This window comes from Solanum lycopersicum, chromosome 1, assembly GCF_036512215.1.
Source record: "Solanum lycopersicum chromosome 1, SLM_r2.1".
Taxonomy (NCBI): domain Eukaryota; kingdom Viridiplantae; phylum Streptophyta; class Magnoliopsida; order Solanales; family Solanaceae; genus Solanum; species Solanum lycopersicum.
In genome coordinates, this window is record NC_090800.1 from 84,213,103 (window position 1) to 84,230,746 (window position 17,644).

General features: G+C 30.6%; 2 protein-coding genes across 2 annotated transcripts; both read left to right on the forward strand.

The window, feature by feature from the left end:
• The first annotated feature begins 261 nt into the window (after positions 1–261).
• Positions 262–1,942, forward strand: LOC101265481 (annexin D4-like). Its single transcript, XM_004230060.4, has 6 exons — positions 262–398; positions 495–667; positions 744–962; positions 1,050–1,268; positions 1,369–1,440; positions 1,530–1,942. The coding sequence occupies exons 1-6, from the start codon at positions 353–355 to the stop codon at positions 1,740–1,742; spliced, it is 942 nt and encodes a 313-aa protein (XP_004230108.1). The 5' UTR covers positions 262–352; the 3' UTR covers positions 1,743–1,942.
• An 8,094-nt stretch (positions 1,943–10,036) lies between these two features.
• LOC101265774 (glycine-rich RNA-binding protein 8) lies at positions 10,037–10,854 on the forward strand. Its single transcript, XM_004230061.5, has one exon. It carries the CDS (start codon positions 10,294–10,296, stop codon positions 10,672–10,674), a length of 381 nt encoding a protein of 126 aa, XP_004230109.1. The 5' UTR covers positions 10,037–10,293; the 3' UTR covers positions 10,675–10,854.
• Positions 10,855–17,644: the final 6,790 nt, after the last annotated feature.

Below are 17,644 nucleotides of genomic sequence, written 5' to 3' on the forward strand. Positions count from 1 at the left end.
TAGAGATTTAATTTATTAAAATATTGTCCTTAAATACTTTTGACTTTTATTTTTGTTTAATTTAATGACGCAAGGCGTTACAAGCAACAATTTAATAGACACGTAATAATTTTAAATTCATTACTTTATTAATTAAAGGAACATGAATGCTACGTTATATACGGAGGGTTACTTTGGTCTTTTCGCCTTTATTCAAAACTTATGTACCAATGGTGGTAGTTGTTTAAATGACATAAATACCCTTAATAACTCGTATAAATTGAGTTGCAATTGAATCACAAGTCCCACACCTCAACTCTCAACTTTCTTCTCTCTTTATTACACAAAAAAACTCATAAACAGATTAAAAAAAATGTCAGAGGCTAATGAATTTGCAGCTGTAACTAAAGCTTTCTCAGGTTTGTGAGTTACATCTAAGACCTAATTTCACATAATTTGATTATGATTGGAAACTGATATTTTTATTCGATTTTTTTTAAAATTCAAATTTGTAGGACTTGGTGTGGATGAGAATTTGTTCATTTCATCATTGGGGAGATGGAATCGCTATCAAAGGGAATCGTACAGAGTAAGCACTCCTGGATTTTTCAAAGAAGACGAACGCCAATTCCAGAGATGGAGTGATCACCATATCCTTCAGCTTCGTCAAGAATTTTTGCGTCTCAAGGTATAAAAAAAAGTTGTAAAATGTAAAAAATGTCCATTTAAAATGAAAAAAAAAAATGTCTGACTTAATATTGTAGGATGCAGTAGTGTTGTACACAATGCACCCATGGGAAAGAGATGCGCGTTTGTTTAAAGAGGCGTTGCTATTGAAAATACCTCAACATGATGTTCTCATTGAGACTGCTTGCACTCGATCCTCTGAAGATCTTTTGGGTGCTAGAAAAGCATATCATTCTCTTTTCGAACACTCAATTGAGGAAGACATTGCTCACCATATCAAAGCTCACGAAAGAAAGGTTTTTTATTTTATGACTTAAGTTGTATGCACTAATTTTATTTTATTCGTGGGGCTCGTCTAAAGTCAGATTTATTGTGATTAACAGCTTCTAGTTGCTCTCGTGAGTAGCTACCGTTATGAAGGGGCAAAAGTGAACGAGGATCTAGCAAAATCTGAGGCTAAAATGTTTGCGAATGCACTTGCTAAAAAGACTAATCTAATTGAAGACGAAGACATTGTGAGGATACTCTCAATCCGAAGCAAACACCATCTTAAGGCCATCTATAGCCACTACAAGGAAATGACTGGCAACTTCCTGGATGAGGTAACAAAAAAAGAGTTCAACTTCTGAGCGCCGACTGTTCATAGTCTTTTTATTCCGTTAATTTGAGATTGTTGATAATGTCAAATTTTTTCTTCTTCAGGATCTTGATGGTGACTTGCTCTTGAAACAAGTAGTTCAATGCCTTTGCTCACCACAAACATACTTTAGCAAGGTAAATACAAATCGCCCTAAAGGGATTAATATATCGTACATTCTTGTTTTTCTCTCTTTTGTTTGATTTATTTCTCATTTATTACGTAGATTTTGATCTCGTCCTTAAGTTTGGATGTGGAAGAATCGGCTAAAGACTCGGTGACTCGAGTCATAGTTACAAGAGCAGATGAAAATGATATGAAGCTAATCAAAGAAGAATTCCAGAGCAAATATGGAAGTACCCTGGCTGCAAAAATTCAACAAGTTGCTAATGGAAGCTACAGAGATTTCTTGCTTACCATAATTGCAAAATCTGACTAATTTATTTTGGCCAGATTTTCCAAACAGTTGTTCCATGTTCTCAAATGTTTTGTTTAGTTTCCCCTTTTGTTTAGTTTGTTTTGAGGTTCTTTGCTCAATTGATGTATGATTGCAATGCTCCCATTTCAATCGATCAATTTCAACATCATACTTTTTAAATGTTGCAATAAAATATAGAGCACTTCGAGCTTACGAATAAATGACTACTCCTTTTATCTTCAAACTTACTCTTAGATCATATCGAGTTATCAACCTATTAATCCTAACCAAATAATGATGAATTATTTCTTTTTAATATAATATTTAATAGCCTCAAATTTACTTTTTTTTTTTTATAAAAAAACCCCTCAATTATCGTGAAATTCATGTTATTTTCATTCTATTGCTACAGCCTACAATCATCAACAATTCTATAAGCTTGGGCTGCTATCCCTTACCTATACTGTGTGGTTAGCAAAATTGATTCAACCACCCCGCTCATTTGTCACCTATTAAGGAAGAGAAAGATTCAAAGGAACTGCCTCATTTCTTTTTTTTCCCTTGTTTTCTATTATGGCCAGCTACTTTAATTTTAATTTACATAATGATAGTGTCGTCTAATACAAATAGGTTATAAATAATGTGTGTATCATGAGATTGGAGAAATAAATTTAAGTTATATATATATATATCCATGGTGTGAGAGTCTTTTATACCATCGATTTGTAAATAATTATTTTTTCTGATCAAATGAATGCTTAATTTCTTTTGAATTTCTATATCTTTCTCCAATTTATGTGTTACTTCCTTGTTTCCAATACAAATAAACAATTTCAATATCTGTCTTATCACTTTCTCCTGATCTTTAAAAAAAAAAAACTGCATGCCACATTTCTCTCTTTCACTCAATTATTTAGGGATGGTAATGAGGCCAGGGAGAAGTAAGATTATGCGGGTGGTGCGGGTTTCAGGTTATGTGGAAGGTAGGGATGTGTGGCGGGTTGAAGTAGATTTTTTAGAAACTACTGCAGCGCGAGGCGTGTTGCGTGTCTATGCGATTTTAAGGTTATGCAGTGCGAGGAGGAATGTATGGCTGGTTGAAGTGGGTTTTTTAGAAACTAATGCGGAGGTGAGTTGCGAATCTATACAATTTTATGTAGATTCAAACTTAATTTTAACTTTTTACATGTTATAAGAGTGATAGAACATTATGTATTGAGATATTCTTTAAAGTTACTAATGGTTCAATCAAAACTAATATAATTTCTAACATACTTTCCAATTGACTTTTTAAAAAATAAAATTTTAAGTCGTTATCTATTAAATTAATATTACATGATGAATAAATAAATTTATTTTTATGAATTTTATTTTTTGTATCAAACCTACCTAGAAAAAGAAAATATTAAACGATTTACGTAGTGCAGGTTCATGTGGGGCGGGTGGAGTGACTTGAAAATGAAAAAAATTAGTAGTGAGGCGGAGTGAATCGGCTTAAAATTTTTACGGTCTAGGGGGTTTAGCTCAATCTATCCCGCCTCCACCTCGCACGGCCGCACCGCTTCATTACTATCCCTAACAATATTGTCACAATTCTAATATCTTGGTCTAAACAAATAAAATAGCTTACTCGTGTATATATTGTGGCTGTTATAAAAAAGCGAAAGTTAATATCAAATATACAAATTAATTAAATTGATGAAGAATTAGCAGAATAAAATTATTCGTTCAATAGCTTTTTATTGATATGCAACAACACATAGAAATAAAAAAACAAGTCTAAAAAATATAAATTTTTGACAAATTCCTAGAAAGATTCTATACTTATAATTTAAATAAATTTAAAATAAAATTTTAAATTATATAGATTCCAATCCTACGAAGAAAGGTTTTCCGATTAGGACAATATATTCGAGATTCCTAATCTAATTGTTTTATTTTAAAAAATACTACTATTTGTTTATTGGTTTAAAAAATGGAAAAAGTATTGACTAGGTTTCGAAAAATCAATTAATCTTATTGTTTAAGAAAAATTGACTTTTCAAAATTATGGAGTCGCCACTTGATTTTTGATAAAATCAAGAAAAAATTTAAAACTGTCAAAAGATTCAAAACAGATAAAATCAATTGAAAAAAGGTTCGAAGTTCAATGTACATCCCGAGAAGGTGTTAGGCCCTCGGGATGCCCGTTAATTCGCGGTTGACCGGCGATTTGACTAAATGACTATTAAAATAAAATTTTTAACTAAGTAAAAAGAAATTTGTTTTAATATTTTTTATTTCATTATTATTATTTTTATTTATTTCTAAAGGGAGATATTTTGAGGGAATTAATTTAAGGAAAACTAAATTATGATAAAAGTAAGTAAAACAAAAATAGTAAAATTTAAATAATGAAAAATGGCTACCCCTTAGAAGATTATTAAAATTCTACCAAGATATTAAATAATTCAAACAAATAAATGATAGAGAAAGAAATATTTGAACTTGGGCTTGATTGCTCAAATTCTTTCATTTGGGCTTTGACCCACCTGTCATAAACTAATCCTTATACTTGGGCCTTCTTTAAAACCTGCAGAAACAAATCACCTTTGGGCCTGTTAAATAAAAGGGGGGCTGAAGGGCCCTGGCCCAATTCCCTGAAAAGAGACATAAAAGTATACAAATGTATACATGCTGTATACAGCAATATCTGACCCATTTGGACCTCTTGAGCCCTGCACCTTTTGAATATATATTTACCTTACTTTTCCCTGTATTGCCCCGCGTATTTATACCTGTATCATTTTTTAAAAACAAGTGTATATCGTCGCCCGATAATGTATACGGGCTGCACCCTACGTCCGCATTGTTTGACTAATTCCGAATTTTAATTAGAATAGGCGTCCCTCTATGTTCCCCTGCCAATCATATTTTTTAAGCATATATATAGTATATCGTCCCTGTATATATGTGTATACAGGTTGTATATCAACCTGTTTTTCAACTTTTGACAGCTGAAAAATTATTTCCAGAAGTATGTACTCACTGTTATAAACCTGTATTTCGAGTTTGGTCCCCTGTACGTTTTTTGACCTGTAAACTGATGTATAAAGTATGTATACAGCTGCTATACAGCTTCATCAACACCTGCCAATACATTTTACAGCCCCTTTCCAGGTTTTTGATGAACCTGCAATTAATTTCCAGCAACTCGTTTGATATATTTTAGCCTGTTCGCCAGTTTTGAGGGGATCTACGACTCAAGGATGACAGTCCAAGCCTTTACGGCTCAATGAGAAAGTGCAACGAGATGGGTTTAAGTCCATGAGGACTCGAGGAGATTTCACCTGTTTTAGAGCAGCCAACTGGAACAACAAATAACGCTGAGGTCTTCCACCACAACACTCAAACTCAAAAGGCGATATAGAGCTCCTTGTAGGTAGCGATAGGACAGGGACGAACGTCTCTATGGTTTCAAGAAACTATCTCAAAATACTTATATACAGTGATATGGCTGGAAGCTTGTGGCCATATTCCTCTGTAACCTTTTCTCTTTACTCCCTTTTTATCTATATTTTCTTTCTTTCCTTGTTTCTTTTCCTTTTTTTCTATTTTTCCTCCCCTTTTCAGTGAAAACTAAGGCTATATTTATAGAAGGCAAAAATGCATATTTTTAAGGGGGGAAGACGGGTGAAGAAGATTCGAATTTTCAATTCGAAATTCAAATATTTCTTTGAAAAGAAAGCATTGAAAGGTCTGTCAACAGTACTACAATCTCCAACGGATGCAAGAAGGGATCCGTTCGATCTTGGAGCAAGGACGACGAAGCTACGAGATTTTGACACCTCACGAATTTCTAACGGCTCTTGTACGAGAGGATAAGGTTGAGGGGAAAGGGACACGCGATTTGCTCGCTGGTTGTTAGGTCCTGTCGCGTAGGGAAGAAGAAGAAGATGGGGTCGGTCGGGTGCTAAAGGGGAAAAATGGAATAGGGGTTAGGTCGATTTTAGGAGAGGAAAAAGGGGAATTGGGTCGGGTAGAAAAGGGTTGGGCCTGGGAGGAGGTGAATAAGGGAAAATTTCATATATGGCAAACTTATTAGATTAAATAATATTATATGGGTATAGTTTATCTAATTACTTTATATGGGTATAGTTTAGTTATTTTAGGCATCTTTAATTTTGTATATAATTTTTTTTATTTATACAATTATATTTTAAAAAGTGGTTTGTAACTGAAGCGTTAAATATGCTAACAATAAATTTAGATAATGCCACAATTTTAGGGAAACGTCCCTTTTTTTAAGCTAAATGTTCAAATTCAAAAAAAAAACTGTATGTATATATGAACTTACCTTTTTTGTATATTTATATATGTACATGAATATATTTGTTAAACTCCAATAATATATAAAGTTAATATATACTAACTTCAATAATTTGTATATAACTACTACAATATACAAATTATAATCGCATATGATATTTTCCCACCTATATAACTAAATCCAATTACTTTGTGTACATATGTATATAAAAAAAATAATGAGCCTGTAATATATAATTTCCTACTACCAGCTATTAAAACAGACATGTACATATCAATTTTTGTATATGTATATAAACTTAATATATAATAACTTTTCAATAATTTGTATATAACTAATAGAATATACAAATTCTAATCATATATATAAAAAATTCATCTGTATAACTAAGTCCAATTACTTTTTTGTATATATATACAAAAAACAAAAATAACATAAATATGCAATATACTATATACAATTATTAAACATGCAATTATACTATATACAATACTTAAGTAATATTTTTTGTATATTGACATCTAATTAACCAAAAAATTGTATCTAACTTTGTGTTTTAATACAGTACCTCATGAATATTATGTTCTTCAGATCCGACAACTTCAGAAGCATTTTCCTCTGATTCAATGTTTACAGCTTTCCTCTTTCTTCTTCCTTGTACTATTTTAATGCCTCTAGCTTTGGCATTGTTAATAATTTGTTGAACTGCCGTAGGGTCATTTTTTTTCTTTGATCTAAGCTCTTCCATTGTTTGTTCTTGTATAACTTGATTTGATTTTCCCAATGACCCTACATCAAACCCAAAATCTTGAGTTAACCCCATTGAAAACGATGGTAAAATGTCAACAACATTGACATGCAAAGGAATACCTCTGGTAATCCTCAAAGATGAAGATGATTCAGTCATTGTGTGACCAATTTTAGATCTATCAAGAACAAAAAATCGATTATTTCATCAAAATATATGAAAAAAAATAATAAACAGAACACATATACAAATTTTGAATAAGTAAAAAAAAGAAGAAGAGGTAAACAACTAAAATTAAGGAGTACTTACGAAATTGACTTCAACTTCGGAAGGGAACTTCAACTTCGGGGGGGGGGGGAGTAATCTAATTTTGGACAATAATTTGAATTTCAAACCGGATAGCTGGAGTATTAAATGTAGGAGAAAAATTTGGAATGTGAAAAGGAGAGAGAAAATTGTTTTGTGTATAATTATATACAAAATTAGAAAATAATGTTTTTATACCATTGGTTATATAATAGGTTGTGGACCCCATTAAATATAGCAAACAAAAATAAACTATAACTATATAAGGTAAATAAATTAAACTATACCCCTATAATATAATTAGCTATGAATGTTTGCCATCCCACATAATTTTCCCGGTGAATAATTGTTGAAAAAGGGTTGAGGGGAAGAAATGGGAAGTGGGCCACAAAAGAAATGGGCTGGAATTGGGAATTAAAGGAAATTTGCAAGAATGGCCCAAAATAAATTAAATTGGAAATTTAAGATGGGTTAAATTTAATAAATAGTCAAATTGAGTTAAGAGGATAAATTTGGCTAAATCTTAAATAAAACGAATTTGTATTAATTAATCAACGAGCTTCTTTATTTTAGTAATATAATTATTTTAATTGTAAAATAGTGATTCAAAATATAACCATAATTTAAACTAAATTAGCTAAATAGAATACTTACTAAAATTTAAAATATTTTGAGAAATAATCGTAAAATTTATAAAACTAATTATTTTTAAATTGTTTGGAAATTTAAGAAGCTCGAGAACTAATTTATACCGGGGGTCGAAATTAGGTGTCAACACTAATAAAAAATTATAGTTTCCTAAATTATACTGGTAAGAAATTTAACACAATATTAACAAATATTTTTCAATTAGTTCTTAATTGTTATATTAATATCAACAGATCTGTTTCTATTAATTATTAATTGTTACGTTATGGTAAGGAACGGTGATTCTAGCTGATCGACTGAGTCGTTTCAATTTAGGCCGTGGATATACAAAACCGATTCTATTGTTACTTATGATCAAATAGTTTAGTCGCATTACATTGTGATGATACTTTTATGTGATATTGGTGTGGAGATTGTTAAGACGTTGAAAAAGATAACAAGTTTTTTCGGACAATGATGTTGAAGAAGTGATATGCAAACATGATCACAAGTCGTGATTTTATGATGTATATATATGTAGTGCTATCATGGGTGAAGAAAGAGGACTTTGGTTTTGGGATCCAAGTTAGTACCTTGTGATCGAATATAGAGCTGGTAATTTAGATCAATTTAGTGACAAGGAACACAAATATGCAATAAAAAGGATAGGTAAAATGAATCATGATCTTATAATGTATATATATAGGGTTAATAGAGATGCATTTATTTCTCTTTTCTGATTACTCTTTAATTCTAACTTTCCACATAATACGTTTAAGAGCACAAGATTAGTGAATATTTTGATCTATAAATCTTTAGTCATAAACTAAAAGATTAGTGGATATTTTGATACATTTTACGAATCTTTAGTCTTAAATCAAAAGATTAAAGAATATTTTGATACATTCTACAATTTAAATGATTCTTCAAATTATATTTATTTTAAAATAAATATAACTTATTGTATACAGAGTTGATAATATAGATCAATTATTGGCGAGGGAGTGAATAACGCAATTAAAAGTAAATGCATTGATCCATGACCTTACAGTATATCCAGGGTTAATGAAAATGCATCTAAGCTAAATGCTAAATCTATCCAAGTATATCATAACAGACGAAAATAATTGCTCGTGAGAATCTACCGTTACGAAGGGGCAAAATTGAACGAGGATCTAGCAAAATCTGAGGCTAAGGTGTTTGTGAATGCACTTGCTAAAAAGACGAATCTAATTGAAGACAAAGAGATTGTGAGGATCCTCTCAATCCGAAGCAAGCTCCATCTTAAGGCCATTTATAGCCGCTACAAGGAAATGAGTGGCAACTCGTCGAGCTTTCAAATAAATAACCTCTTCTTTTATTTTCAAGCTTACTCTTTGTATTGAGTTATTGACCTATTCATTGTAATTGATGTTGATAAATTACATCTTTTTAATATAATATTCAATTCGAAAATAAAATTTCAAATTACGCGAAATTCATGTTATTTTCATTCAATTGCCACAAAGATCAACAATTCTATAAGTTTGGCCTTCTGTTACCTATTATGTGTGGTTAGCAAAAATTGATTCAACCAGCATGTTTGTTATCTTTATTCTAAACAATACTAGTGATAACGAAAAAACTTAAGGAAAAATTTATAAGTACTAATTTCAGAGACACACTTATATTATACTGAGGTTCTATTACCTCTGAACTTATTTTATAAATAACTTTTTACTCCTTTTCGACCTACGTGGTACTAGTTTGAAAAAAAAAAGTCAACATGCGCTGCGCTCAGAAGATAGTGTCACGTACGCCATAAAGGGGTAGAAATTATTTATAAAATAAGTTCAGGAGTACTAGGATCTTAGTGTAGTATAAGTCTGTCTTTGAGATTTCGCTCATAGGTTGAGGGGGTATTTATGCATTTCTCGGAAAAAACTTTGCAGAAATAGTAAATTTAAATTAATTTAAAAATAACTAATATTTGCAAAATGTATCTCTGTTGTCGTGATTGTTTTTGAAAGTTGCAACCTTTCAAATCACTCATCTCCAATTGTGGAAAGCTCAAATAAAATAGGAAAGTATCGGACCGGGTCATTTCAGCTGATTATTTTAACAATTAAAATATTTTGATCATTTAATTTGATTTAATAAATAAATAAAACGAATTTTATTAAAAAATTAATTTCCAACTCTTCTAACAATTAATAAAGTGTTCATCTATTTAAACACTTTAATTTTTTTCCCACTATTAATAAAGGAGAAATGTTTTTTTACCAAAGCATAACAGAGACTTTTAATTTTTTCTTTTTTCATCTATATAACTCGGGTTATATATCAAAAAAAAAAAAAAGTTCAAAGAAACGGCCTCATTTCTTGTTATCCACTCAAAACCTGCCTGGGTCTTACCTCTTTATATATTTCTGATGCGATGAGTGTACATCTATAATTAGGTAGCCAAAAGTCTACAGTAGAGAATTTCTATATCATTAGTGAACTTATATAGAAATTTAAATTTGCAACTTTGTTGGCCAATCTGACGCTATAAAAGCCTGACAAAGGTTTTTTTTTAGCAGAGCCGAATTAAGAATTAGAAGATGAAAGCATATGCAATTGCACTCATTGTCTGTGGATCTGTTGCAGCAGCTCTAGTTTTAATATCGTGTTGTTTTTACAAAATTGGCCGAAAGAAAAAGAGTTCCCCAGTGACTCGGAATGTGACCAGTGGTTCTCCGGTTATTCCTCTGCCGCCGAAGCCTTTACCAGCAAATCGTGATGTTGAAAAGGGCGAAATTAAACCCAAGGACAATACAGCAATGAGAGATGGTGGAATGGTAATTCTAGGTGCGGCTGCTGCTGCAACAGTTGTCACCGCCGCTGTTATCGACAGTGGAGGAGGAGGTGGTGGTGGCTGTGGCGGAGGATGTGGAGGTGGTGGCTGTGGCGGCGGCGGCGGCTGTGGTGGATGTGGAGGTTAAAAGCAGAGGCTCGGACGACTCATAAAAATATTAAAAATTGAACTCATGGAATCTGCAAAGTAGATAAATAATTTCTTTGTATGTTTTCCGCAGTGGCTACTCATGTTTTATAAGAATGTACTGTAAATAATTTTACGTACCATGAATCATGATATGGGAGAAATGAATTAATTTAGCGAACTTTGTGCCCGAGTTATTATTATCTTTTGTATGCATATTAGATCAACTCATAATCGTACAAATTTATCAATTATATAACAAATGTAATTGTATCAAACAAGTATAAACAATAAACTCGATTAAGAAAATATCGACGGAATAACTATAAATTGGAGGGTATCTAAGACTCATTAGTTGTCCTAAAGTTTTAAAAATATGACACGGTGTTAATTCGCCTCAACTGGGGCGGGAACAGCGATAATTAGGCAGGTTAAATTAAATTAAGGCAACTCAAATTGGGTCGAGATGAAAAATGGGGCATGAAATCGAGTTCAATTGTTTTGATCAAAATTGGTTGGGACAAAACGGGCTAATAACGGGTCATTTACCATTTTTTATTAGATTTAATTATTATTTTATAAATTTTTAGTACCTTCACAAAAATATTATTTTTCTTTATTAATACTATATATAACATATAAAATAAAAAAATAAAATTTAATAGTAATAATTTGACATAATTTCTCAAAATTCAATTTGAATTACATACTTATTTTTTAATTATTTAAAAAATTAATAAATAGACGAAATAATAACCAACTCAAAACATAAATAGATTGGATCGAACTGCACAAGTTGGGCTTTGATTTTATCACCGTTAGAAAAGTCAAAGTCCTGAGTGATCACATTTTCAAACGATACAAATATCCGTTTTTAATTCGAGCAATAGAATTTGTCGGCAATTCTAATATAAGGTGCACTTTAGATTGAATATAGTTATATAATCAAAATTGTGTTCAATTAATCGATCAACAAAATCATTATTATAAACAAAATAAATATAAACATATTCAATACATACAAAATATAAATAGCGAGTAAATTATTAAAATAAAAATTCATTCAATAAAAAGTTTTTAAAATTATTGATCTTTTAACGATTAAATATCACACGCCTTTTTTATTATTAATGAAATCAAGTTATACACGTAGGTTGTAGAAAGTAGTAAACATGGAATTAAGCAAGAGAAAGATTCAAAGGAAGTGCCACATTTCTTGTAGTCCACTCAAAATTGTGATGACTTTGAGATAAGGCCTTGGTCTTGCCTTTTTTTTTTCTTTTTCTAGTGCAATAAGAAAATATATAACACATAAAATGATTTAAGATAGCCAAAAGTCTACACTAGAGAATTTCCACCAATTTTCCAGGCTCTAATTATTTGGTATCTAATTTTATTGAGTTTATGATCAAAATAAATAAAAGTCAATTGCGATGTTGAGAAAGGATGATATTAAACCCAAACAACACATTTTTTTTTCCTTCTACTCAACTACAATATCACAATTATGAAGATCAACTTAAATGAAGTCTTGGTCTGAGCAAATAAACCAAAATAGAATTTCTGAATATAATTCTTTCAAGTACTTACGTCTTATTTTTATTGGGTATTAATTAATCTGAGTTTTTTTTAAAATCATAAACATGTTTGTTTTTTTAGGATAAGGTTTAGGATTAACCAATCCTATTCTGATAGGAAAATGTTTAAGACTCTACAAATAAAAGTTTGTTCCTTCTAACTTAATAATCATTCACAATGTAGTCTTAAGGCTTTGAGAGTTTTGGTTAGAGGGAGAATTTCTCACAAGTAATATGTTATCACTTGTGTGAACCTCCCATGTATTTCGAGTGAACTGGTTGAGGTTATTTCTCACTATATTTTGCATTTTCATGTTTATGTAGTGAATTGTTCATCTCCTCTGTGGGCGTAGATCAATTGACCTAACCACATTATATCTTTGTGTCTTTTGGTATATTTCTCATTTATCTCTTACTCGTGGTCTTTCAAGGCTTATTTGTTAGGAATATATGAGTTACTTTCACAACAATGAGCATATCAACTCTAAATTACAAAGTTGAGGGTATATCAGACCTTTTTGTTCATAATAATAATAATAATAATAAGTGAATATATTTGACCCAACATGAGACAATTATATTGTATGATGTACTTAAAAGTGATTAATTAGTAGTTTAGTACTGTAGTGTTTATTTTGCAATAAGTGACAATTAAGGAGGAGTGCATTTTATTTTATTCATTTCTAAACAATGTAACTCAACCAATAATTTTTAAAAGTATTAAAAATTTATACATGTGAAAAAATATAGTCACAATGCAACAATGTGGGATTTCACATTGAACAAAACTGGGGTTAGGCAGTTCCATGGCTATTTGTGAATGATAAAATAATGTCTTCATCATGAGGAGAAGGTTTGAAAATTGAATATATATTGATTGTATGTATTATAAATGTTATTTTTGTACTCGATTATTTTGAGTTTTAAATTTAAAAACACTAACAAAAGACATAAGCAAATTTATCATCGGTCTAGGTTAAGCTGTAATAAGCATGTATTCTTATTCATGAAATCATTTTGGAAATAGTATGATATAAATTATGTTAAAATCAAAGGTCAAACGGATAGAAAAAATAATATTTTTGGACAAAAATACGATTAAACTATATTACAGCTCTTAAATTTCAAAATAGCTCAGTGGATTAACAAAATTAAGAAAAATTAGTTTGTAGGATAATCCGAGAAAATAAGTAAGGAATCAATTTCATTTTTTTTTTCAAAAAAGATAAAAAAGAATAATATATACAAACATACACAAAACTTGAAAAAGAATTGTAATATATATTTTTTATATTCAATTCTTTAAAATCCAAATGATCGGAGTCTCATCCTCTTAAATCTTCAATCTCCTACTTTCACTAATTATGATCTCAATCTCTCCTCCTCTTTTTTTTTAATTATTATCTTAATATAATTTTATAAATATTATTGACTAATTAAGAAACACACTTTTTTTAATGCCAGTAAAAGCGTCTATCACACAAGTTTTTTTAGTTGCGAAAATTACGCGCTTAAGCAAACTTACAATATTTAATTACTCATCATAGTTATAGTTTGCTATAATTACTACTCATGACTAACATTATAGATTAATTACGAGGATTGAATTCGAATTTGTATAATTAGTCACGTTTGTATATGTATAATTCGCTAGAATATACAAATACATATGTATAATATACAATTATTTAACCTATATATATATATATATATATATATACATTTCACCTTTATCCCATTCTCCGCCCCCTCTCACTCGCCTCTCACCTCCCTCTCCCAATCTCGCTCGCCTTTCTCCTCCCTCTCTCAATCTCGCTTGCATATATACAAATGCATATGTATAATCTATAATTATATACCTATACAATTCACCTCTCTCCCACTCTCAACCATCTCTCACTCGCCTTTCTCCTCCCTCTCCCAATCTTACTCGCCTCTCTCCTCCCTCTCCCAGTACCGCTTGCCTCTCTCCTTCCTCTCCTAATATCGCTTGCCATATATACAAATACATATGTATTATATACAATTATCAACCGATATACATATATAATGCACCTTTCTTCAACTCTTTTCCCTCTCTCTCCTAGTCTTGCTCGCCTCTCTCCTCCATATAACATATAACTATGAATTGTAATTATCAAACTATAGCTATGAAGAGTGATCAGACTATTTTAAAGTGGCTATATATGAAAGTTCCCTTTTTAGTTTAAGTCAAATTAAATAGTAAGAATCAAAATATAATCTACATCAAGTAATAGAGAAACAAATCACAAGTTTGGGCCTGATGAAAGGTGTGAAATTTCAGGCCCTATTCTTATCTCTCCACTTGGAAAATGAATGTAGTTAAATTACCGTTTGAAAAAGTTTCCATATAGTAATAATGCTAATTAATTTTAAGAAACTTTGGCAATCTTTTTACAGGCCTTGGGAACCTTGATCTTATATAATGTATATATGTATGGTAAATTAGTATAAAATTCAAATCGAATAATATAAAATTGATCCGAAAAATGAAATGTACACCACAATTTATGATAATGAGTGAAATAAATAAATTAGAATTATTACATAAATGTCTCACAAGCGTGTGCCAATAACTTGTATATATATACGTGGCAGCACCACAACTAAGAAATTTCACTTTTCTTTTTCTAAGATTTTAAGCCTTTGATTTGACAAGAATGAAAAAGCATGTTTTGTTAAATTTTGGATTTTGAACTTCTTATTTGCTTCATGTGAGTACTAAGATACATTACTTTGAGTTAAAAATTTACTTTGAGTTAAAAATGAAAATTGAGTAACTTTCTGTGCAAAGAAGTCATAGTTGAGTGACTTTTAAGTTAGAAAATAAAAGTTGAGTAACTTTCTGTAAAAACAATTGATAGTTGAGTTACCATCAAAATTATTAACTCTAAATTCGTAATGCTCATTACTTGTGTTTTTGGCTTCTTAAATATAATTGTTCATGAATTTTCTATCAAACATATTAATTAATTAGTTGCATCAATTATATAAAGATGAAAAATGAAGTTACTTCAGACGACAATTAAGCCCCAAACTCAACTACAGCTTTGAAAGAAATAGAAATCAAGTAACAAAATGTAATTTCTATACGGTTATAGCAACTTCAAACAACCATCAAGTTATGGCCCATATACTTATATTTTTGTTCTTTAGATTATTATATATCCTCTATGTTTTAGTAGATATGATTTAGATGAACTTATTTCTTAAATATTTAATTAATATGCCTAATGCTAGACAATATGTTCATATATCAATACTATTAACGTTCGTGCACTTCTAATTGATTCTTTTTTCATGTATATGCTTTCTCTCAGATTGTACTTCTCTCCTTCTTACAATTTAAATTTCAAAAGTTAAATAAATTACTTTAGACCATGAATTGTTAAATAAATTCTTAAAATGAATGGTTGGACTTTCAAAACAAGAAAAAATGTCACATAAATTTAATATATTTTATCGTGCATAAATATATAAAAATATTATATATCAAATTACAACAATAATACATATATACGATTTATACCCACGCAAAACGCGAGCTCATTACCTAGTGATTATATACGATAAGCTTTTCAAGACTTAAAAAAATCAACATACAAAGAGAGTGAAATGGGGTAATACATTTAATTTAGAAATGCACGTAATTTTAAACTACTGTCGTTGAAAGATATATCGTGATTAACTAGCATACAATTACAAATAAAAAGAAAAAGAATAACACAAAGATTTAATGGGATTCGGCTAAACCTACTCCGCTCCATAATAGTAGAGAATTTTCTACTATGAAAAAAACCGAACAATTTTACGGTGCTTTCAACCCCTTTTTAAGACTATGTGTAGTATATAATGCTTACTATATCCGCTATGTATAAATTTACAAGCGCAGAAGGAAAAAGTTTTCCTAATCTGTTAAGGAAACTATTTTCAGGTTTCCTAAATTAACAAAAAAACTAAATTCAACTCAATATTAGGAAATCCATTTCAATATGTTGTTCATTGTTAATATAAAAAAAAAATTCAATTGATTCGTAATTTTCACATTATGGCGTTGGATGATAAAGTTCTTCGTGAAGCCAAGTTGAAACAACGCTACTGTAATATGATAGTAAAATCACAAAAGCAAATTCTTGGGGATTCGTATGATGAAGAAGAGATGGAGAAGAAAGTTCGTTCGTGGGAAAGGGAATTGAGAGAAGATAAAGAAGAGAAAGCAAAGTCAAGGGAAAAAGATAGGGAAGCGGCACGAATCGCTATTGCAAGCATGAAAAGAACGGTTTATTTTGATGATGCTCTTCAAGCCGAAAGAGATTTTTTGGCGATTATCGGATCTACGTAAGTCTTTCGTTGTTTGCATGCTTTTTCTGGTTGCTTTTTAATTTCTACTTTGTTTTCAAAAAAAAAAAAAAAGTTTGAGGGTTTTCGAATTATTGTTTTACTTTCTTTCAAGAAAAAATACATTTTGTGTTTTTCTAGTTGTTTCTATTTCGGTTTTCAAAGAAAAAAAGTTTGAGGGATTTCTTGTGGTTGATTCTACTTTGTTTTCGAAAAAAAAAATCATTTTTGTGTTTTCAAGTTATTGTTTTACTTTCTTTCAAAAAAAATATTTTGTGTTTTTCTAGTCGTTTCTATTTGGGTTTCAAAAAAAAGAAAAGGGTTGTGTTTTGTTGTTTCTACTTCCCTTTAAAAAAAAAATTATTGCATGTTTTCTAGTTATTAGTTTAGAAATACGTACTTAGTAGCATTTCATATGAGTAATAATGTCAAATTAGGTTGAATTGGAAGGGGTTAGATTCACTAGGCTTTGATCGATATATATGTTAAGTTGTGAATTGCTTTTGAATAAACCTTTTTCCATTAATCTTAGTAATATACTATACTTGTGTAGTGAATTTAGGTATGAACTTCTTTTGTGTATCAAATAATCTGTCTGAGCTTATTACACACACGGCACTTTCTAGACCCCAAGTCTTATGTGAAGTTTAGTGCTGCACTTGTTAGGATTGCTATCATGGGTGAAGTAGAAGCCTACCCTGCTTTACTACTTCCGCTACAGTCTGAAGAAGGTTTTAGTTTTAGATTCAAAGTTAGTGCCTTGTGATTAGACATAAAGTTGATAATATAGATCGATTCTTGGTGAGGGAGAAAATAACGCAACTATAAGGACAGGCAATGAGCCATGAGCTTAAAATATATCTAGGGTAATGGAAATGCATATGAGCTAAACGCTAAATCTTTCAAAGTATATCACAACAGACGAAAATGAGCAAAAATTATATCTATTCTGTGTGAATACGGTGCACCAATTGACCCGTTACGTCCGATGTTGCGTATCCCCAGGTCCCAGTGAGTGAGCCGATTGGAGTCTCA